The 25196-nt window shown below is 43.4% G+C and overlaps 1 protein-coding gene across 1 annotated transcript in view; it reads right to left on the bottom strand.

Moving 5' to 3' along the window:
- LOC135510734 (actin-binding LIM protein 2-like) overlaps nt 1-25196 on the bottom strand; it is a 75204-nt gene that overhangs the window by 39386 nt on the left and 10622 nt on the right. Inside the window, exons 3-4 of the mRNA XM_064931899.1 lie at nt 3997-4180; nt 64-176 (exon numbers count right to left, since the gene is read on the bottom strand). Of these exons, the coding sequence (XP_064787971.1) occupies nt 64-176; nt 3997-4180 (297 nt within the window). The remainder of the gene's footprint in view (nt 1-63; nt 177-3996; nt 4181-25196) is intronic.

Genomic DNA, 25196 nt, shown 5'->3' with positions numbered 1-25196 from the left:
ATTGAGGGAGAGTGATAGTCAGAAGAAAGATGAGGATGTGTAGTGTAATGTAGGGTAACTTACTGTGGACAGCCTGTATGGGAGCAGGGCTGTTGGCAGGCAGGGGCTCTGTACAGTTTTGGCAGATACACTCTTTACCGTTAAATGTCACGCGGTCACCGGCAGGGAACGGCTGTCTATCAATCAACAGACAACGCAAGACACCATCAGTTCACAACACAAGTACGATGTCACAATAGCACAGAGATTCAGGTCACTCAACAGAATGCACTATCTCCGTGGACGCTAATGTGCTTTTGTTTGTGTTATACCTGTATGTTTGAAATGTCCACTACGTCAGATTATACGAGATGTAGCCCTGAACACAAATAATGAACACATTTCCACACATAATGTCCTGGAAGGGAGCAGTGTTACTGAAGAATGTCTGTCATGACACTGCAGAATTAAAGGTGACTGGAAAATGTCTCCATATAAACCATACCACTCAGAATGCTAATTAATGCTTCATGAGGCGCAGCAGGGTGGCAGGGTAGCCTAATGGTTAGAGTGTTGGACTAGTAACTGAAAGGTTGCAAGTTCAAATCCCTGAGCTGACAAGGTACAAATCTGTCGTTCTGCCACTGAACAGGCAGTTAACCCACTGTTCCTAGGCTGTCATTGAAAATAAGAATTTGATCTTAACTGATTTGCCTAGTAAAATAAAAAAAATAAAAAAATGAGCATCAACAACATTTTTTTGTCTTGCTTCCACTACATTTTGGCTGTCATTTCTACTTCCTTTTACGAAGACGCCATTTCCGGGCCACAGAATGCTAGGGTGACATCGATCGGGGACAAAAAAAAAGAACGATGGCTCAGGGCAAAACACATGCTACAGACATGGCTTTTATGAGTTGAAGCAAATGATACTGGCGTGATGTGATTAGACACTCGTATGTCTGGGGAATAAACATCTATGTCAATAATCATCACTCATAATGCAGCTAATGAGCTCTATGATCGAGCTAGTTTGCTAGCTATAGTCAGTCAGTGAAGTGTACCTGTCACCTAAGACAGATTTGTCAGTGGATTTTCGTGTTGCCTTGGCGGAATCCAATCAAATCACATTTTATTAGTCACATGTGCCAAATACAACAGTGAATACAAGAGTGAAATGCTTCCTTATGAGCCCCTGACCAACAACGCAGTTTAAAAAAAAAATTACGAATAAAATAAGAAATAAAAGGAACAGGTCATTAAAGAAGTCGGTGAGAGCTGATATAATGCTGTGTTTATCACCCATTGCTCTATGCAACACCCCCACGGAGAAAGCACTGGTATCTAGGACTACACTGTCACATTGTCACACTGTCACAGCCAGACTAAGTGGATGGTCAAGAATAGGGAGACACGCACATGTGCAAGAATGTGGACACACTTACAAACACACATACATATACACTTTCATATCCCCAACGACATGACATCACACTGTTCCTGAGGTTTAAGATAAGGAGGCAGACCCCCCCCCCCCCCCACACACACACACACACACACACACACACACACACACACACACACACACACACACACACACACACACACACACACACACACACACACACACACACATATGGCCAAGCCACAGACAACACCTCGAACTCTGCAGGAGTCTATCTCTCTCTCGCCTTCTCAGTTAAAATCAAAAGGCTTTATTGGCATGGGAAACATGTGTTTACATTGCCAAAGAAAGTGAAATAAATCATGAACAAAAGTAAAATAAACAATTAGAAACAAACAGAAAACATTACACTCACAAAATCTTTCAAATTCAAATGTTATAGTATGGCTACAGTATTTACAGTGTTGTAACATTGTGCAAATAGTTGAAGTACAAAAGGGAAAATAAATAAACAGAATGTGTATATATTCCTGTATATATTCCTGAGTACAGCATCAAAGCTGGGCCTGTTCAAGGCCACCAGACTGTCATCCAGAAGGTTAACCCTGCACCAGAGGCTGTGCATCAAAGCTGGGATCACTGGAGACTTTAATAAAACACATCTTTAATAATGGAACACTGGTCACTTTAATAATGGAACACTGGTCACCAGACTGTTAAATAAGCCATCACTAATGGAACACTAGTCACTAATGGAACCTAGTCACTTTTAATGGAACCCTGGCACCTTAGATGGCTGTCACTTTAATAATGGAACATTGGTCCTTTAATAATGTACATAGACATGGAATCACTGGCCACTTTAATAATGGAACACTAGTCACTTTAATAATGGAACACTGGTCACTTTAATAATGGAACACTGGTCACTTTAATAATGGAACACTGGTCACTTTAATAATGGAACACTGGTCACTTTAATAATGGAACACTAGTCACTTTAATAATGGAACACTGGTCACTTTAATAATGGAACACTAGTAACTTTAATAATGGAACACTAGTCACTTTAATAATGGAACACTGGTCACTTTAATAATGGAACACTGGTCACTTTAATAATGCTTACATGCTGCTTTACTCATCTCATATGTATATACTTTATTCTACAGTATTTTAGTCAATGCAACTCTGACATTGCTCGTCCTAATATTTATATATTTCTTAATTCCATTATTTTACATTTAGATTTGTGTGTATTGTTGTGAATTGTTAGATACCATTGTACTGTTGGAGCTAGGAACACAAGCATTTTGCTATACCCGCAATAACACATATCGACTCTTTTCTGGATTTTGATCATTAGCGGGTATCGTCCTAATTCTGTTCTGCAATCATTATTTGGTGTTTTGCGTTGTACAAGGAGGATGTTTTTTGCAGAATTCTCAATTTGGTGTTTATCCCATTTTGGGAATTTTTGATTTGTGAGCAGGCCCCAGAAGTATTTTTAGCCAGATCCTAATTGGGATCCTAATTTTGATGGCATAGAAGGCCCTTTTTCTCCCTCATCATTCAAAGCTTAGGTATCGGTTTTTGTGTGCTCGAGGTCAACGGTGTCTAGATGGAGTTTGTATTTGTAGTTCTGCAAACTGAACCTTTTTTTGTAACACCATAATTTTTGTCTTGCTGAGATTCACTGTCAGGGCCCAGGTCTGGCAGAATCGGTGCAGAAGATCTAGGTGCTGCTGTAGGCCCACCTTGGTTGGGGACAGAGGCACCAGATCATCAGCAAACAGTAGACATTTGACTTCAGATTCTAGTAGGGTGAGGCCGGGTGCTGCAGACAGTTCTAGTGCCCTCGCCAATTAGTTTATATAAATGTTGAAAGGGGTGGGGCTCAAGCTGCATCCCTGTCTCACCCCATTGACTAACACTAGAGAGAGAGAGAGAGAGAGAGAGAGAGAGAGAGAGAGAGAGAGAGTGGGGTGAGGTGGGTAGAGTGCTAACACTAATCAGATGTTTTTGGACCAAGGAATTGCGGATCATGTTGCACCCTCAAATCCCACACAAGAACACTGTGTATGACACAAACACGTGGCACATGCACAACCCCCCGCCCACCCAGGCACACACACACACACACACACACACACACACACACACACACACACACACACACACACACACACACACACACACACTCGTGGGAAACCTAACACTGCTCTAGAAATAAGTGGCCTGCGAGTTCCTGACCACACACTTAACATTCCTGCTTCAGTGCGAAAGAGGCTCCCGTTACCTTCCAAGGCCTGATAAAACCACTTTCCCACACACACATACAGTATACACACATACAGTATTCAATTTGAATGAGTTAGGAATTGCAGGGCAAACTACGGTATTGGGAGTTTCTTCAAAGCGTCCACATGCCCAGTTGAATGTGGGCACCCATCTGTCTGTATGTCTGAGTATCCTGTAGGGGTGTGTTCCCTCGCGTGTGTCTCCACCACTGTTGGTGATGTGTGTGTGTGTGTGTGTGTCCCCACCCCTGTGTGTGTGTGTCTGCCATCGTGTATGTACGCATGCAAGGAGTGTGTGTGTGTGTCTCTTACTTGCAGCTGGCGCAGACGAAGCAGCGTGGGTGGTAGGTCTTGCCCAGGGCCGACACCACCTCTCCCTCGATGAACTCCTCACAGCTGAAGCAGCGCGTGCCGTACATCCGCTGGTAGTCCAGGGTGCAGATGTACTCCCCCTGGCGCACAAAGAACCCCCCTTGGGCCAGGTCAACGCCACACACTGCACAGAAGGGGGAAAAGGGGGAGAGAAAGAAAGGAGAACACAATTAGACATAGGATCAAAGACAGCAGTGCGTTGTCATCAGGGCTAAATTGCATGAGGGGGTGGTACAGATGGCTAACTCTAGCTGAAATTCATGAGGAGAGGCCCAAAGAAGAGAGGGGGATAAGGACACAGTAGATAACGCCAACACTGAGCACCGAGAGCTTGAGTGACAGTCTGGAACAAGTCATAGGACAAACATTGTTCTACGCAAAAGAGCCTGTTCTACACATCCTCTTGTTTTCACACACACACACACACACACACACACACACACACACACACACACACACACACACACACACACACACACACACACACACACACACACACGCTACAGTACACACACATCACAACTTCTGATACTCTTACTTACTGCTAATACTTGCTAATACTGCACAATTTAAACATTTGCCCCCCAATCCACCCTTCCCTGATACATGTGTAAATATTGTACTATAAATTGTTGGACGGTGAATACCATGAGCTCTATTTTCGGCCGGTGTTAAGAGGGCACTAGTGTTAGTTAGCAATTTCACCATGTAAAAACTGGTGCACTGGCATTTTCCAGCCTTAATGCCAGGATCAGCAATTTACCCATCTTATATCAGCTTGCTCGTGGGGTGGAAATATTAGAGGTGTGTCCTTAAAAACATGATCCAAAGTGCTAATTTCAGGCAGCGCTGACTGGGATATTTAAGACCAACCAAAAGCTGGTTTTAATGGTAAAACAGTTGGTTATGGCATGAATATTGACATATTTAGAAACACAGAAAAGGAACGTTTTTTCCCCATTTCGTTTTATTTGATTAAAAACCAAGCATAGCATCCCCTCCTCTTAATTAAGACTTATTCCATCTTGCCCAATGTAATCACACGAGTCAAATCTGTCGATAAAGGGTCTGGCTCCTGAGACCGACTGGAAATTCATCTTAAAAAAACCAAAGCTTTATTAAAATATCAAGTTTGCGAGGAGTAAAACAGTGACCTGACATTCCCCTTTTTTATCTATGCATCGTAGGCCCACATTGTTTTAGCCATGCAGGTCCCGTTTAGCCATGCACCCCTTCCGCGATGTGAGGCTATGTATCCAGGCCCTGTATGAAACGAGACATGAGTACCCCGGTGAATACCGGGGAACCTTGTATTTAGAGGCCGTCTGTAACCTGTCAAAATAGCTCGTTTTCCGTCTCATTTTTTTACTACAACCAAACTTATTACAACGATTCACCTTCCGGGTTTGATGGTGACAACGTCCGTGGGGCTTTGTCCTCTGATCTGTAAGATGGTTCTGATTATGGTCATAAAACACAGGTCTATTTGGGAGCAGTATAACAGCGAGTGGACATTCTATTCATATTGGATCTTTGTCCAGCTACTGAGAGAAGTGTGGATGTGCGTATAAACCCTCCATAGTCTGCGTCGTTTTAACATTATATGCCCACTGAGAGAAATGATGGTGCCTGTAAGTGTGATATAGCCTACGTTGTTTCGTTTGGATTAGAATCGATTTGTTCTCTTTTTAGGCCTTATCAATAATTAATTGAATCTTTCTTATTGACAATGTTTGGCATGTCCATGCTCAGCTATAATTCAATTTACAGTAGGCCGAGCCCCTATATCAGTGTGAATGCCATTGGAGCCATGTAATTACTTAGAAGAATGTGGACTGCAAATGGGTGAAAACAATTTTTTTTTAGATATATATACAAATTTAGCAAAGGTAGGTCTACATTTTGTTATTTCGTTTCTGTAAGCCATTTAACACAGAACGGACTAACATTGGAATTGGAGTTGATTCCAAGGGAATACATAAAAGACCGTAAATAGTCATCAAAACCCAGCCCTTCACGCCAACCCCAGCAAGTGCGCCGATAATTGTGATGGTGAAAATAGCAAAATGATTTCTGACACCCCCCCCAAACCTGTAGCGCTAGTGTCTGCACTTAGATTTACCATTGCGTTAGGTTTGTTAAAATAGAGCCCCATGTGTATCCTGTACATACAACTATTACAACTTGAAACTCTCCTCTCTGTCTCTGTCTCTCTGTCTCTGTCTCTCTCTGTCTCTCTCTCTCTGTCTCTCTCTGTCTCTATCTCTGTCTCTCTCTGTCTCTGTCTCTCTCTGTCTCTCTCTCTCTCTGTCTCTATCTCTGTCTCTCTCTGTCTCTATCTCTGTCTCTCTCTGTCTCTGTCTCTGTCTCTCTCTGTCTCTGTCTCTCTCTGTCTCTGTCTCTATCTCTGTCTCTCTCGAACCTAATAACCACAGAAACAATAAATTAACCATGGCAACAACACACAATACACAAAACCCCCTTGACGTCCCTCTCTGGACACGCCCGCTGGAAAGCTCAATCCCTTCTCCAGTCATTTAATAAAACAAAGTGAGTTCCTTTCTCTTCACTCCCTCTTTTCTCAGAAGGGAAGGAGAGGAAGAACGAGTGATGTTTCAGCTGCTCCGTGTTACACCAGGGGAATCCTTGTGGCCCACTGCAACTTCTTTACAACCTTCTGACAACCTTTAAGCAACCTGACCCAGGGAAGCACCATCCCAATAAAAGAGCTGCCAAACAATAACCATTGAATGTTGCTCAGGAAGTGGTGGACATATTTTCCAATAGAAGCTTGAATCCTCATTGGTCGGAGCCACCCTAGAATGTGGCACATGCAGCCTGCTTTCTAATATCCGGGCCTGTGGGATGACAATGCGTGAACCCTGTCCAGAGTTGCTTTTGTGTGCATGTGTGTGTGTGTGTGTGCTTGCATGTGAACCTTGTCCTGAATAAGATCATAACACTCTGGGCCAGCCGGGTAAACCTGGAAGCTGCCGGACATGAGGCAACAAGCATTGTTTCCAACACGTCTTCGAGTGATTGGACTAGAAAGGGTCCACTACGAGGGAACATACTGTACATAACACAATGTGCTGTGTGATGTGGTGACAACAGTTTGTGTCGCTTGTAGGTCTGTGAGTTGATACAGTGGTTCTATTTTATGTTTGGAGACCGTCTATAGTTGTGCTTCTCTTTATGCAACCGGGTTGAACTGTGAAACTATGCTATCAGTCAGTCCTCTACAGAGCATTCCTCCTACCTCCCTCTCTTTGATCCAGGTCCCTAAAGGGGCCAGAGGAATTAGGAAACAACTATAAGGAGTGTTTCAATCCTGGCGCCACCCTAGAGCCACCTGACCCTCTGCCAGCAGCGTGGGTAACCTGAAACCGACATCTCGCTCGCTTCTGTTTCTCTCTCTCGGTCTCTCGCTCACACTCTCCTGAGAGAGGGAAAGAGAGAGCGAGAAAAAGAGAGTGAAGGCCCTAAGTCTACAGCAGGCTTGTCTTTCACAGATTGATATGTATACCTGCAGCAGATGGTCGCCCACAGACCACAGACCACGCCAGAAAGGATTTATCTGTATAAGGAAGGGGGAAATGTAGGGGAAGTGGAGGTTGAGTCAGCCATTAAAGTGGTGCAGGCTCATGGTGATGATGTTGATGATTACCCAGGTCGACCCCACAAAAAACGCAGGTCAGGTACATTGGTTCCTCATTTAAAAGTGGTGAGGTTATGCCCCAACACTTTGTGGTAGATAGCGGCATATTGTGGTAAATTGCTCATTCCGACCATTGCGTCACACTATCACAAGTGGGAGTTAGAACACTGATTATGCTTTCCGGATTCTCCCCCTAGAAAATCAGACAGAAAGAATTTGAAGATTACAAACTAGCTTTATTTAGCACAGTGTGGAGAGACTGAATGCCCCTCTATGTAAAGTGAGTTTCTGAAACATGGAGTCCTTTTTTGATGACGTGAAGCAGAAACTGAATGAAGGTCCAGCGTTGGTATAAGGACGGAAAAAGGTTGCCCGTATTTTCAAGACCTTCATTTGGTTTGTTATTAGTTTATTTAGGCAATTTAACGTATCAGTTTAGGCTTGGCATATTTAGTAGGCTATTTTGTCAGCCTAAAGCTGAGTGACTCACTCATCTCTGGCTTTGGATCTCAATAAATAAAAATGTTTTGACCAAGTTAATCCGCACAGATCTCCCTGCGCCCTCACATGCCACGTCTTGAAATGTGCAGACAGACGGAGTAAAAATACTTTTCCATCGTAATACTTCTGACAACCAACTTCCTAACTCCGCCCATAACTTTTGGATTTGATCAAATCCCCAGAAGGCATGGGATTATTACAACCTCACAAAAAAAGGAACCTGGTCATTTAATTGAATTCACTGAAGACCTATGGGTTTAACCTTCTGAATTAATGATTATATTGAAGAAAGAAGCCGCCTCTAATGAGCTCCACGAGTCGATCCATTACCCGAACAAAATAACATAAATTGGTTTAGCCTAATTGTTTCTATGACTACCGACAGACAGCAGGCTATTATTCCTTTTGTCCATGCAACATTTTGCTAAACAGAAACCATGTCATGAGTTAAGAACAATGCATTAACATTTTCACAATGCATTGTGGCACATTGACAACCCAAAACGCCTTGAAAGAGCCAAATAATAATAGCCAACAAATAAAGCCACTAAATCAATAACTTGGAAAACAGTCCATTCAATACTCAGATCTCTTCAAATTGCTGTGCAGGAAGAGGATGTCTTCCACTGTGCCCGGTCGCAGGCTCGCAGCTGGCTTCTCTCTGACACCACAAATCCATCTGTAGATGACGCTTTATCTTTTGGAACAACAGAATTACCAGGTGAAGAGTAGGCTGTTTGTTTGCCTCCAAGGCAAGCGTGGCCTCTTTGAGGGGATAGAGGAAATCAACAAGATCCACAAGGTATTCTTTCACAATAGCTGGCTTTATGGTATCTGCAGTTTGGAGCTGGGAACTGTCCCACTCCGTGGCGAATAGTACCCTCTCCAAGAGCAAACACTCTTTTGTTCATGTAATGGACTGTAAGGCAAAAGTAGCCTATTTTTCAAAAATCAGCATCCACATGTCAAGTGTAATTGCACCATTGTATTTACCCAAGTTCTCTCTCAACTCCGGGACCACCACCAGCTGATTATTGTGTCCGATGCAGGACTCTAGTGCAAGAGGAGAGAGATGCTCAAGCAGAAACATTCACACCTCCATTAATTTGCAAAAGGATAGTCTAATATCTCGGCTAGGTGTGAAATATCCCACAATTTGTGCCACAGTTTAGACTACAGATAGATGCTGCCATCCGTCGGAGTTGAGTCCTATTGTGAAGTGTAACCAGCATCCCGGAGTCGCCTTTTCACTATTGACGTTGAGGACTTGTGAGGCGTCTGTTTCTCAAACTAGACACTCTTATGTACTTGTCCTCTTGCTCAGTTGTGCACCAGGGCACAACTTTCTATTCTGGTTAGAGCCAGTTTGCGCTGTTCTGTGAAGGGAGTAGTATACAGCGTTGTACGAGATCTTCAGTTTCTTGGCAATATCTCGCATGGAATAGCCTTCATTTCTCAGAACAAGAATAGACCGACAAGTTTCAGAAGAAAGGTCTTTGCTTCTGACCCATTTTGAGCCTGTAATCGAACCCACAAATGCTGATGCTCCAGATACTCAACTAGTCTGAAGAAGGCCAGTTTTATTGCTTCTTTAATCAGCAGAACACTTTTCAGCTGGGCTAACATAATTGCGAAAGGGTTTTCTAATGATCAATTAGCCTTTTAAAATGATAAACTTAGATTAGCTAACACATCATGCCATTGGAACACAGGAGGGATGGTGGCTGATAATGGGCCTCTGTACGACTATGTAGATATTCCATTTAAAAAATCTGCCGTTTCCAGCTACAATAGTCATTTACAACATTAACAATGTCTTTAAAAAAACAAGGACATTTCTAAGTGACCCCAAACTTTTGAACAGTAGTGTATATATATAACAGTAGTCATATATATATATATATATATATATATATATATATATATATACACTACTGTTCAAAAGTTTGGGGTCACTTAGAAATGTACTTGTTTTTTAAAGACATTGTTAATGTTGTAAATGACTATTGTAGCTGGAAACGGCAGATTTTTTAAATGGAATATCTACATAGTCGTACAGAGGCCCATTATCAGCCACCATCCCTCCTGTATATATATAGTGGGAGAACTTGCACAATTGGTGGTGACTAAATACTTTTTGCCCCACTGTATATATATATATATATATACACAGTGGGGCAAAAAGTATACTTATTTTCCACCATCATTTGCAAATAAATTCATTAAAAATCCATCAATGTGATTTTCTGGATTTTTTTTTTGCTCATTTTGTCTGTCATAGTTGAAGTGTATCTATGATGAAAATTACAGGCCTCTCTCATCTTTTTAACTTGCACAATTGGTGGCTGACTAAATACCTTTTTGCCCCACTGTATATATATATTAGGTTAAACGCCAGTCATGTTTGACAAATATAATGTAGGACCATTATTAATGTCTAAAGGCTTGATTCTGTTGACGCACTTGAGTCACCGTTGTTCTGTAAGGCCAGTGCCTGTTGCACACTACAACATCACCAATCTTGCAATCTGAGTGGAGGCAGTCAACATGTTGAGACTATTTAACCATGAACGTAATGGTTTAAAACCAAGACGGTTTTTTGTCATTTTTACAAGGCTTGTCTTACCATTTTCCGACCATAGGATTGTTACGGGTAATATTTTGTAAACACTTCCTGAAACGCAATTGAAATCAGTATTTCTCTCACGTACTCAACTTTATTTCGTTGTCCAGCAGCCAAAGACACAATCTTAGTCATATTAACAACCCATGCTTGTTGTTGAATCTTTAGATCTTCCCTCTTTCTACATTTCTGAAGGATATTTTCATCTCCGTCGTATGAAATCGCTCACATTTGCGGTGCACCTTTAAGAATGGTGTTTTCCCGCTAATTGCATTTTGCTCTTACTGCAGTGCGCACACTGCTGCGCTTATAATGTAAAGAAATAGCATTTGAAGCTGTTAGGTTCTAATCCTCAGAGTAAAAGAACTCTACGGGCACTAGGAAAGCTTAACCAAGTGTATTCTGCCCAGAGGATCAATACAGCTGCATTAGACAAAAACATTTTCACACAAGCACTGATATTTAACCCTTCCTCATAGGCTGAGCCTCCTCCTACTCATCTGTACAAACATTGTTCTTTACTGCTAGGCAGGACACGAGTGATACGGGCCATAAACTTTTATTTCTCCCTTAAGGTGACCTGACCTGACCTCAACCCCCCTCCATCACCAATCCATGGCTCTCTCCCGTCATCAATGCCTGCCACATGTAATCGCTCCCCTGCAGTCAACACATTCCAAGCTTTTGTTGCACACACAAAATAATACCTTCCTCCTACAGATAACCATTAACTTCTGGTGTAGACCCTCTAAACCTCAGCACTCCCTCAGTGACATGAATAAGTATATTTGAATATTCTCAGAACCAAACAAAGCTAAACATTGTGATCTGTTGCATCAGCCTCATTGTTTTTCAACGTTTTTTTTAATGTACAGTGGTTGTATTCATTTGGGATCTATCGTGTCCCACAACTTTCCCAGAGTATGTTTGTAATATTTATTTCTCGCACAGAAGGACAAACTGACCAATAGAATAGGCCAACTATTCTACTATGGAGGGTTGGTAGATTGACATAGGCTAGTACTTTTTCTGTTTGTGAGGCCAACTCATCTTGTTGGCTGACAAAAAGTAAATGTGGACAGTTCTTCTAACATCTTCAATATACGCACACCTTTGCATCGGTCTGTCTTCACTTGTAGCCTACTTCGAAGCTGCAAAGCCTGTGAGAAGGACCCGATCACGTGATGGGCATTGACTAATAAGAATTGAGATATCTGCCGATTGGCAGTAGGGAGAGGGAAATTCATCATTTCAAAAGTTCAGACTATTTGGAACAGCACAACAAATACAATAATTGTACAGCCAAGAAAAAAACAGTTGCATGCATTCGTGATTGCAACTGCTTCAGCCAACATGTTGCAGTTCATTTATTGTTTCATTACTCAAGGCTCCCTTGGTTACTTCTTTTTATAACAAATGCTTGAACTAAATTATCAGCCCAAAAGATGAGGACACAACAGTTCACCTGACACAAGACCACAATTTGAAATGTCTAATTCAATATCACAGACCTGTTTTGCCCTGACAAATGCATCAACCCCATATAAATATGACAATTTATTATAATGTCACGCCCTGATCTGTTCCACCTGTTCCTGTGATTGTCTCCACCCCCTCCAGGTGTCGCTTATTTTCCCCAGTGTATTTATCCCCGTGTTTCCTGTCTCTGTGTGCCAGTTCGTCTTGTATGTTTAGTCAAGACAACCAGCGTGTTTGTCCCATACTTCTTTTGCTATTTCCCTTTTTCTAGTCCTCCCGGCTTTGAACCTTGCCTGTTTCTAGACTTTGTACCCGCCTGCCTGACCATTCTGCCTGCCTTGACCACGAGCCTGTCTGCCACTCTGTACCTCCTGGACTCTGATCTGGTTTTGACCTTTTTGCCTGTCCACGACCATTCTCCCGTCTTGTGCCTTGATAATAATCCACATATTAATCAAAACAACCTTATAATAGGTCATGATGTAGATACTGTATATCAAGATGGAGTAGATGTGCTCAAAGACCTTTCCCTGGTGTTTCAAATTAGCATTAATGGCAAGCACTGCGACTCACCGAAACATTTCACAGCATACCTCAGCAGACTATACTGCGGTATGATGCAACTTTTAAATGAGGAACCACTGTACATTAACAGTGGGCAGAATTCCCGTACGGGGATTGGGGATTGGGCCAAACATGGTGGGAAGGTTTAGGGGATGGATTTAGCCTGGAAAGGAGGAGTTCTGGTATGCAGTCAAGACTCTGATCTGGTATGTTCTGGTATGTAGCAGATAGAATCCTATCCCCTCTGCCTCTACTCCCGGTGCCAGAGAATGTGACGTTTGGGACACACTGGCACCAACATAGACTCATCAAACATCCTCGTGTGACCTGTGACCTAGTAGAAAGGACATGGAGTTGGCTGGAGGATGACTCAGAGAAGATTGGGAATGATAAAGATATGATGATAAAGATATGACAGTGAAGATAATGATTTTGACCGTCATCACCCATTGAAAGTAAATAAAAACCAGTCCTAAGCATGACAAGTAATGTAAATGACTGAGTAATAATAAATATGAGTAATACATCTCTTTCAGTAACCAGGCAGGACAGCCAGCATGCTAACACTCTAAATAGCATGCTGACACTCCTACTGTCTGTCTCTGAAAAGAGAGGTGAAGAGAAGCACTAATGAAGAGCGCTAATGAAGTGCTAATGAAGAGAGGAGAGAAGTGCTAATGAAGAGAGGAGAGAAGTGCTAATGAAGAGAGGAGAGAAGTGCTAATGAAGAGAGGAGAGAAGTGCTAATGAAGAGAGGAGAGAAGTGCTAATGAAGAGAGGAAAGAAGCGTTAACGAAGAGAAGAAAGAAGCGTTAACAAAGAGAGGAGAGAAGCGCTAATGAAGAGAGGAGAGAAGTGCTAATGAAGAGAGGAATGAAGCGTTAACGAAAAGAGGAGAGAAGCGCTAATGAAGAGAGGAGAGAAGCGCTAATGAAGAGAGGAGAGATGCGCTAATGAAGAAAGGAGAGAAGCACTAATGAAGAGAGGAGAGAAGTGCTAATGAAGAGAGGAAAGAAGCGCTAACGAAGAGAGGAGAGAAGCGCTAACGAAGAGAGGAGAGAAGCGCTAACGAAGAGAGGAGAGAAGCGCTAATGGAGAGGAGAGCGCTAATGAAGAGAGGAGAGAAGTGCTAATGAAGAGAGGAGAGAAGTGCTAATGAAGAGAGGAGAGAAGCGCTAATGAAGAGAGGACCGAAGCGCTAATGAAGAGAGGAGAGAAGCGCTAATGAAGAGAGGACCGAAGCGCTAATGAAGAGAGGAGAGAAGCGCTAATGAAGAGAGGAGAGAAGCGCTAATGAAGAGAGGAGAGAAGCGCTAATGAAGAAAGGAGAGAAGCGCTAATGAAGAGAGGAGAGAAGTGCTAATGAAGAGAGGAAAGAAGCGCTAACGAAGAGAGGAGAGAAGCGCTAACGAAGAGAGGAGAGAAGCGCTAATGGAGAGGAGAGAAGCGCTAATGAAGAGAGGAGAGAAGTGCTAATGAAGAGAGGAGAGAAGTGCTAATGAAGAGAGGAGAGAAGTGCTAATGAAGAGAGGAGAGAAGTGCTAATGAAGAGAGGAGAGAAGTGCTAATGAAGAGAGGAGAGAAGTGCTAATGAAGAGAGGAAAGAAGCGTTAACAAAGAGAAGAAAGAAGCGTTAACAAAGAGAGGAGAGAAGCGCTAATGAAGAGAGGAGAGAAGTGCTAATGAAGAGAGGAATGAAGCGTTAACGAAAAGAGGAGAGAAGCGCTAATGAAGAGAGGAGAGAAGCGCTAATGAAGAGAGGAGAGATGCGCTAATGAAGAAAGGAGAGAAGCGCTAATGAAGAGAGGAGAGAAGTGCTAATGAAGAGAGGAAAGAAGCGCTAACGAAGAGAGGAGAGAAGCGCTAATGGAGAGGAGAGAAGCGCTAATGAAGAGAGGAGAGAAGTGCTAATGAAGAGAGGAGAGAAGTGCTAATGAAGAGAGGAGAGAAGTGCTAATGAAGAGAGGAAAGAAGCGTTAACAAAGAGAGCAGAGAAGCGCTAATGAAGAGAGGAGAGCAGCGCTAATGGAGAGAGGAAAGAAGCGCTAATGAAGAGAGGAGAGAAGTGCTAATGAAGAGAGGAAAGAAGCGTTAACGAAAAGAGGAGAGAAGCGCTAATGAAGAGAGGAGAGAAGCGCTAATGAAGAGAGGAGAGAAGCGCTAATGAAGAGAGGAGAGATGCGCTAATGAAGAGAGGAGAGAAGGGCTGAGCACATATTTCCATTTCAGATTACCGGTTACTTGTACAAATCACTGTTCTAAATGCTTCAGTTCTTCTCAGGGTCTGTTGAGCGGAGTGGATTATGCAATGGGTTAACCCAGTTTACCATCACATAATCCCCAAAGTTCAGTACAGAGCAGAGAGAGGGTGTGGCCTGTACGCTCCTCTCCTCTCCTGTAACGGAAATGGTTGAGCTTTCTTCCTCTCATCTCTCCTTCATTTATCTCGTATCCTTTGTTCATTTTGAATGTGTCAAAGCAGCTCCCCTGCCTGCTGCTGCACTTATGGAATCAGATTCAATCAAATCAAGTGTTGTTAGGATGTGCTTTATCCCCGTACGCACAATAAGGCTGTCAAATTAACAATAGCCTGTTTTCAAGCATAGGCTACCATGTTAAATCAAATAGCCTTCTCACAAATGGCAAGTGGATGAAACACACAGTAGGAGTGAGCTATTTAGGCCCAACACAAAGACTTTCAATGACTCCCTAAAGAAGACACGTCATCGTTCCGAGATCAAATCCATCACAAACATGTCACAGTCAACCGCATGTGTTTGTTTTCTCCCCCCCCCCCCCCACCTTTATTTAACCAGGTTGGCAAGTTGAGAACAAGTTCTCATTTACAATTGTGACCTGGCCAAGATAAAGCAAAGCAGTTCGACACATACAACAACACAGTTACACATAGAGTAAAACAAACATAATACAGTAGAAAAATAAGTCTATATACAATGTGAGCAAATGAGGTGAGATAAGGGAGGTAAAGGCAAAAAAAAGGCCATGATGGCGAAGTAAATACAATATCGCAAGTAAAAACCACTGGAATGGTAGATTTGCAGGGGAAGAATGTGCAAAGTAGAGATAGAAATAATGGGGTGCAAAGGAGCACAAAATTTTGTAAATAGTCAAGGATCGGTAGGATGGTCAGTTTTACAAGGGTATGTTTGGCAGCATGAGTGAAGGATGCTTTATTGCAAAATAGGAAGCCAATTCTAGATTTAACTTTGGATTGGAGATGTTTGATGTGAGTCTGGAAGCAGAGTTTACAGTCTAGCCAGACACCTAGGTATTTGTAGTTGTCCACATATTCTAAGTCAGAACCGTCCAGAGTAGTGATGTTGGACGGGCGGGCAGTTGCAGGCAGCGATCGGTTGAAGAGCATGCATTTAGTTTTACTTGTATTTAAGAGCAATTTGAGGGAGCAGAAGGAGAGTTGTATGGCATTGAAGCTTGTCTGGAGGGTTCTTAACACAGTGTCCAAAGAAGGGCCAGAAGTATACAGAATGGTGTCGTCTGCATAGAGGTGGACAAGAAACTCACCAGCAGCAAGAGCGACATCATTGATATATACAGAGAAGAGAGTTGGCCCAAGAATTGAACCCTGTGGCACCCCCATAGAGACTGCCAGAGGCCCGGACAACAGGCCCTCTGATATGACACACTGAACTCTAAGTAGTTGGTGAACCAGGCGAGGCAATCATTTGAGAAACCAAGGCTATCGAGTCTGCCGATGAGGATGTGGTGGTTGACAGAGTCAAAAGCCTTGGCCAGGTCAATGAATACAGCTGCACAGTATTGTTTCTTATCGATGGCGGTTATGATGTCATTTAGGACCTTGAGCATGGCTGAGGTGCACCCATGACCAGCTCTGAAACCAGATTGCATAGCGGAGTAGGTATGGTGGGATTCGAAATGGTCGGTAATCTGTTTGTTGACTTGGCTTTCGAAGACATTAGAAAGTGTTAGCTCATGGTTAGTATTATTAGTCTGTATAGGGCATTGACTTACGATACGGAGCATTTGTAGCACATGGGGATGTGTGAAACTTACTCCTCAGCCTGAAGTGTCGCTACTCGCGCTGCCCGAATTGTACATTTTTCAGTGCCGCCAACTGGTAAGATACTTCCAGAGGGCGGTCAGTTGTGCTCTGGGTTCAAGCCTCGGTGAGGTCCTGTGGGTTCAAGCCTCGGTGTGAGTTGAGTGTTACTCGCTAAATAAGCAGTGGGACCTTCATTATACATGCTTAGTGGAAACTGGATGCCCAGTAGTGTGTGTGTGTGTGTGTGTGTGTGTGTGTGTGTGTGTGTGTGTGTGTGTGTGTGTGTGTGTGTGTGTGTGTGTGTGTGTGTGTGTGTGTGTGTGTGTGTGTGTGTGTGTGTGTGTGTGTGTGTGTGTGCGTGTGTGTGTGTGTGTGTGTGAGTGACTCAAAGGCCTCTGACCTATTGAACTGTGAGTCTGGAGTGAAACTGGATGCCCAGTAGTGTGTGTGTGTGTGTGTGTGTGTGTGTGTGTGTGTGTGTGTGTGTGTGTGTGTGTGTGTGTGTGTGTGTGTGTGTGTGTGTGTGTGTGTGTGTGTGTGTGTGTGTGTGTGTGTGTGTGTGTGTGTGCGTGCGTGCGTGCGTGTGTGTGTGTGAGTGACTCAAAGGCCTCTGACCTATTGAACTGTGAGTCTGGAGTGCTAGTAAGGGGTGTGTAGCCTAATGCTTGAGAGAAGAAAGCCATGTGATATTATGTTGCAGTAGATTAGGTTTCCTAATTGTATGGATAGGAAGTAGCTACTGACTTTGCTGGGAGTGAGAAATACAATAACTTAGTCTCAATAACTATTTGGGATCCATACCTAGGCCAATCCCACATGGAAAAAAGGCTATTGTATAAATGCTATAGTATTCACTGTATTGTTTTTTGCAGGCTGTAGTATACATGTTGCACCCTCTACAACCACGGTGATTATTACTATCTGACCCTGCAGGTCATCAATGAACATTTTAAAATATGTTATAATCTCCAACCTGCACAGCCAGAAGAGGCCACCCCTCATAGCCTGGTTCCTCTCTAGGTTTCTTCCTAGGTTTTGTCCTTACTAGGGAGTTTTTCCTAGCCACCGTGCTTCTACACCTGCGTTGCTTGCTGTTTGGGGTTTTAGGCTAGGTTTCTGTACAGCACTTTGAGATATCAGCTGATGTAAGAAGGGCTTAATAAATACATTTGATTTGATACTGTAGTGTTTCTGCAGACACTACTGTAGTATTTTCATTACAGTGTTTATCTTTGAAATAGAAGTGGGGGCATTCTCTTTGAGGAAACCTACTTTAGAAATACTAAAAGAGCTAATAACCTGTAGGTAGGACGAACTGGGGCCTGAATGGATATTTATGAGCTCCTGCTCTTTTGTATAACCTGCAGGGCACCCAATATATGGTCTATACTTGGCAAGTGGGTTTCTCACTTATGGGTGGCACAAATGCTGATACGGAGGAGGGGATTGGGCAGGGTATATCCAAATTAAGTACTGTAGTATTTACTAGAGTTTTTTCTGCATATAATACTGTAGTATTTACTGTACAGTATACTACAATATTTTATAGTAAGTACTACTTATGTTAGAGGGATACTACAGTGTGTAGTAGAGTATTATAAAGTATACTACAGTTTACTACAGTACTGTAGTGTTCTATAGTAAACTGCAGTATTTGTTTTACGCGGGAACTCAACCCGACTACTCCATAGTGCTGCAGCCCCACTAGTGCGCTAGGCCAGGGTTTCCCAGTCAGTCAGAGCATTGACATCAAGCAGAAATTGAATGATGCTCTAGAGGTAGACAATACATAAACACACACACACACCGAGACCCATGTCTCATGAATTATTGGTGTGGGTGCATTGTGTAAGACAGAGGCATTAATATAGATGACCTTCGACTCGTGGTGGCTGAATAAAAACAGGAAGCTGGGGATAAACAAAGCCACAAGCGGACACACACACTAAGGTGACCACATTTAAAATGATTTTCCAGGACAGTGTAGCCTACATGAATAAAAACATCCTTCCCGACACACACACTCAAAAAAAAAAACATTACCAAAGTTTGCATTTGCATAGTTCTAACACTAAATCTGTTTCGGTACATTTTCCAGTGGAAATTGTTAAAAGTAGTCCTCGTACATAGAGTTGAATGGTATTTTTTATTATTATGCTAATTATATTTCCACAGGAGCGTGGACATCGACCTTTTAATGTGAAAAAACTGAGTCAAAGCGTAATTCCACTATCTGTGGAATTGTCTTTTATGGTCCTAGCACAGACACACACGCACACGCACACACACACACACACACACACACACACACACACACACACACACACACACACACACACACACACACACCTTAACCCTTCCTTATACTGCCTGTTTATAGCCGGTCAACAAGAGTCTACATTAACCAGGATTCTGACAATACTATTATACAATACAGAATATAATAGACTAATGCCCGTCTGCCAGGCCCAAAACTCCCTATCCTCAGAACATCCCATTTGTGAAAGGTTATCTAATGTAGCATGAAGGGAAAATGGAAATGGAAGCTACTTACGAAGTAAAGGCACTCAGAATATCTCCTCTGAGGATTCCCCTCTGAACACTATGTGAAATCAGAGTGATTTTCTCCACCTAATTCATACATTTCCTGCTGAGAGAAATAATAAGAAACCTCTCTGTCTATTGTATCGTTTCTTCAAGGTCATTCACGGTGAGATTTACGACTTAAAACAGAGTCATTTCTTGGGTTGTAATAATACAGGATTAAACGGATGAAGACACTTTGAGGTGTACTTCCACATCCAACTAGTTTCATCTATCGGGGCCTGTATTCATCAAGCTGATCTAGGATCAGTTCCTCACCCCGTCCATATAATCTTAATCATCATGATCTAAAAGACAAAACTGATCATAGATCAACAGTCCTACTCTAAGACGCTTTATGAATATGTGCCCTGAACTGCTGTAGGTATTCAGGGATTTCCGATTTGTCTTGAAATGCTCCGTTGACATGTTTCATAATGTTTCCTAACCAGCAGCTTTCCTTAGTGGAAATAATACACACTGACACACACGCCTGAGCAGCTCATCAACAAGGGTCTGTGTGCATACAATTCCCTGGTTCTGTGTGTGTGTGTGTGTGTGTGTGTGTGTGTGTGTGTGTGTGTGTGTGTGTGTGTGTGTGTGTGTGTGTGTGTGTGTGTGTGTGTGTGTGAGTGTGAGTGTGAGTGTGTGTGAGTGTGAGTGCGTGTGCACATTACCTTTTTGAAAGCTGAACAGAACCAGACCACAGGATGCTAATGAAATTGCATGTCATTTAGATGTAATTTGTGGCTAATCTAATTCACTATCCTGATCCTGCAGATGAAAATTAAAATGGACACAACAGCCAGCCCAGCCCTGGTTAAGCCAGATTAGTCTTGAAAGCACCAAGTGACCCTACATACAGCCTCAATATGCTACTGCTATTAAATATATACAGTATGTACTGTGTGCAATGGGTATGCCGATATGTCTGTGTGACCTTGCTGGCAGTCCCTTGCAAAAGCCCCTTTGTATTTTACAGTGTGTGCCTGGGTGGTAGTATGAGTGGACATGTCTGTGTGTCCTTGACAGAATAAAATGCTACGTGGGGATTGGAGTGCAGAGTCTATGGTCGATTTTTTTGCCCACGGTCGATCATTTTGACATGAGAAACAGAAACTCACTTCAAGGTGAGACTTTGCTCCCACTCGGTGGAGCTAAACTGCTCGCAGACTACTAAGACAACGGAAGAGAGGCAAGCTAGCGTGGGTCTGTGTCTGTTATCCGTTCCCACGGCGTATTACATCGGATTTTCTCCTCTCTCCGTTCACAGGCCCTGACATAGAACAGGAGAAAACCTGACGTTTTTTTAGTCTACAGTAGCCTATGTTCAAGGTGCTTAGTTTGTCCTGAACAGGAAAACCTCTGGGCCCTACCCAACATACTGTGTTTACTGTACTATCCCTATGAGTACATTCCATTCAAATCTAGACCTGGCCCAGAAGGACCCCTACGGAACAAGCACTAGACCCTGGGCCTGTTTCAAGGTCTGACAGAGGTGGGCGTTGGTGGTATGTGTGAGTGTGGGGTGAGGTCACTGTCCCATCCCTGAGTGACAACAACAACAAAAAGCACCCGAGCTACGAAGGTTCTGGTCAAGCAACAAGAGAACAGAGAGGCCAAAAGCCAACACCCCCATTGAGAATATCTAAAACAGCTGCCATTGTGTCCCCCCCCCGTCCCCCCCGTCAAATAGACCCCGGAACATGTGGTTGTTCGTGTATGTTTACTGTCCAACACCAATAATTCCAGGAAGGAATCTATTTGGATAGGTTAATAATGAAATTGATAGCTGATATCGCTAACAGTTGCCTGTTTTTCCATAGGTTTATGTGTATAATGCTCACCGGCCTGTAAGCTTGTATAGTAAGATCGGGTGTCCACAGTTTTGCTGGCAGTAGTCAATTCCCCTTTGTGTGAAAATGCTTTTGTGATGTTATCATCCTCCATGAGAACAAAAACAGGCGAGGGATAAAAATCTCCTCAATGTTCTGCCAGACAACGGTTTCAGTGTATCTTTCATTTTGGACATAGCTGATTCAACTAACTAACTAATTAATCGGGTGTCATAAAATCCGACATAACAGGACACTATGTGACAGATAGAGTTCTTGCATCAACAAAAGCTAGCAACACTTGATAGCATTCCTAGCATAAAGTGAATTAGCTAGCTAAAAGTAACATGATTAAACATCATAAGGGCTACATCTGAGGCTGTGTTTTGTGTTACCACTCCGAGCCCTGATGATATCAGACTACCAGAGCCACTGGGGGGGGTTACATTAAATGACTAACCCTGTGTAGCATAGTGCTAATTATAATTGGCTAGCAAAGCGCTAATGGTTTCCCCTTCAGAACTGGCACCGTTAGCCGCCTGGCTTACACCCGCGGTAGCTCTAATTAGTGGTAAGCAGACTGGGAGGTCATATATTTGATATGGTTGATTCTCCTCCAGGTCAACCTGAGGAGTCTTTGATGGTTTTCTGATACGGCCCTGTTGCAGCCTATAAAGTGGCTGGAGCCAGAGCAGGTTGAAGTTACCTCCAACCACTGATACAGGGTCAGATGTTTATTCATCCCTCTAATGGTTCAAATCAAATCAAATTTTATTTGTCACATACACATGGTTAGCAGATGTTAATGCGAGTGTAGCGAAATGCTTGTGCTTCTAGTTCCGACAATGCAGTAATAACCAACAAGTAATCTAACTAACATTCCTAAACTACTGTCTTATACACAGTGTAAGGGGATAAAGAATATGTACATAAGGATATATGAATGAGTGATGGTACAGAGCAGCAAAGGCAAGATACAGTAGATGGTATCGAGTACAGTATATACATGTGAGATGAGTATGTAAACAAAGTGGCATAGTTAAAGTGGCTAGTGATACATGTATTACATAAGGATGCAGTAGATGATATAGAGTACAGTATATACGTATACATATGAGATGAATAATGTAGGGAATGTAAACATTATATTAGGTAGCATTGTTTAAAGTGGCTATTGATATATTTTACATCATTTCCCATCAATTCCCATTATTAAAGTGGCTGGAGTTGAGTCAGTGTGTTGGCAGCAGCCACTCAATGTTAGTGGTGGCTGTTTAACAGTCTGATGGCCTTGAGATAGAAGCTGTTTTTCAGCCTCTCGGTCCCAGCTTTGATGCACCTGTACTGACCTCGCCTTCTGGATGATAGCGGGGTGAACAGGCAGTGGCTCGGGTGGGTGTTGTCCTTGATGATCTTTATGGCCTTCCTGTAACATCGGGTGGTGTAGGTGTCCTGGAGGGCAGGTAGTTTGCCCCCGGTGATGCGTTGTGCAGACCTCACTACCCTCTGGAGAGCCTTACGGTTGTGGGCGGAGCAGTTGCCGTACCAGGCGGTGATACAGCCCGCCAGGATGCTCTCGATTGTGCATCTGTAGAGGTTTGTGAGTGGTTTTGGTGACAAGCCGAATTTCTTCAGCCTCCTGCTGCGCCTTCTTCACGATGCTGTCTGTGTGGGTGGACCAATTCAGTTTGTCTGTGATGTGTATGCCGAGGAACTTAAAACTTACTACCCTCTCCACTACTGTTCCATCGATGTGGATAGGGGGGGGGGTGTTCCCTCTGCTGTTTCCTGAAGTCCACAATCATCTCCTTAGTTTTGTTGACGTTGAGTGTGAGGTTATTGTCCTGACACCATACTCCGAGGGCCCTCACCTCCTCCCTGTAGGCCATCTCGTCGTTGTTGGTAATCAAGCCTACCACTGTTGTGTCATCCGCAAACTTGATGATTGAGTTAGAGGCGTGCGTGGCCGCGCAGTCGTGGGTGAACAGGGAGTACAGGAGAGGGCTCAGAACGCACTCTTGTGGGGCCCCAGTGTTGAGGATCAGCGGGGTGGAGATGTTGTTGCCTACCCTCACCACCTGGGGCGGCCCGTCAGGAAGTCCAGTACCCAGTTGCACAGGGCGTGGTCGAGACCCAGGGTCTCGAGCTTGATGACGAGCTTGGAGGGTACTATGGTGTTAAATGCCGAGCTGTAGTCGATGAACAGCATTCTCACATAGGTATTCCTCTTGTCCAGATGGGTTCGGGCAGTGTGCAGTGTGGTTGAGATTGCGTTGTCTGTGGACCTATTTGGGCGGTAAGCAAATTGGAGTGGGTCTAGGGTGTCAGGTAGGGTGGAGGTGATATGGTCCTTGACTAGTCTCTCAAAGCACTTCATGATGACGGAAGTGAGTGCTACAGGACGGTAGTCGTTTAGCTCAGTTACCTTAGCTTTCTTGGGAACAGGAACAATGGTGGCCCTCTTGAAGCATGTGGGAACAGCAGACTGGTATAGGGATTGATTGAATATGTCCGTAAACACACCAGCCAGCTGGTCTGCGCATGCTCTGAGGGCACGGCTGGGGATGCCGTCTGGGCCTGCAGCCTTGTGAGGGTTAACACGTTTAAATGTTTTACTCACCTCGGCTGCAGTGAAGGAGTGAGCGCATGTTTTCATTGCAGGCCGTGTCAGTGGCACTGTATAGTCCTCAAAGCGGGCAAAAAGTTATTTAGTCTGCCTGGGAGCAAGACATCCTGGTCCGTGACTGGGCTGGTTTTCTTCTTGTAGTCCGTGATTGACTGTAGACCCTGCCACATACCTCTTGTGTCTGAGCTGTTGAATTGAGATTCTACTTTGTCTCTGTACTGACGCTTAGCTTGTTTGATAGCCTTGCGGAGGGAATAGCTGCACTGTTTGTATTCGGTCATGTTACCAGTCACCTTGCCCTGATTAAAAGCAGTGGTTCGCGCTTTCAGTTTCACGCGAATGCTGCCATCAATCCATGTTTTAATCGTTGCTATGGGAACGACATCTTCAACGCACGTTCTAATGAACTCGCACACCGTTATAAGGTTAAGATTAGAGGTAGGGTAATCTGTTCCTAGATCTGGACTTCAGAGTAACTTCTACCTCAAGCTCTGGAGTACACTCAGTCCACAACATCTGGAAGTTTATCGTCAAAACGGGCCGTCACCCTCATACCTCAGGATACATGAAGAATTCTGGCAGTATAAATCCAACAATTAGATGGAAAATTGCATTCCTGCAGTGGAATTCTGGGAAGGGCAAAATAAGGCATTCTGATAAGGGGGGTGGTTAAGCTGGGTGTTGTCTCAATAAACACCCCAGTTTTGTTTTTTTGTCATTAGGGGGTTGGGGGGTGGTTAAGGGATTGGGATTGGGGTGTGGACGAACCACCTCGGTGCCTCTCCCTGTCAGTGTTGAGTCTATAAGGGGTATTAATACCGCCCTCTAAATGCCTGACATTTCATCAACGAGCCTCATACATTTCCTATGAGAAACCCCACTGACAAATGAATAAAACATGAATACATACTGTATTTCAGGCATAAACCAAAAACATAAAGTGGAGGAAATATTGAAAATGTAGGAATTGCTAAAGAAAATGTAATACAATACTATTGCAGGTGTAAGAATCTTCATGCTTAGCACATTTCCCCTTGGACCAGACTTCCCCTATGAATCAGTAAACCAGGGATAAACATTTCAACATGGAGAGAAGGCTTGGGCGGTATACAGTATATACTAGGGTATTCTGAAATAGCTACGGGATGGTTTTTCAATACCGCCAATACCGTTGAAACTATTCCATTGATGTTTTTTGATACATTTTAAATATTTGCCCGCAACTTTTT

This window comes from Oncorhynchus masou, chromosome 23, assembly GCF_036934945.1.
Source record: "Oncorhynchus masou masou isolate Uvic2021 chromosome 23, UVic_Omas_1.1, whole genome shotgun sequence".
In the NCBI taxonomy this organism is placed as follows: Eukaryota; Metazoa; Chordata; class Actinopteri; order Salmoniformes; family Salmonidae; genus Oncorhynchus; species Oncorhynchus masou.
This window is presented reverse-complemented; position numbering and strand designations above follow the sequence as displayed.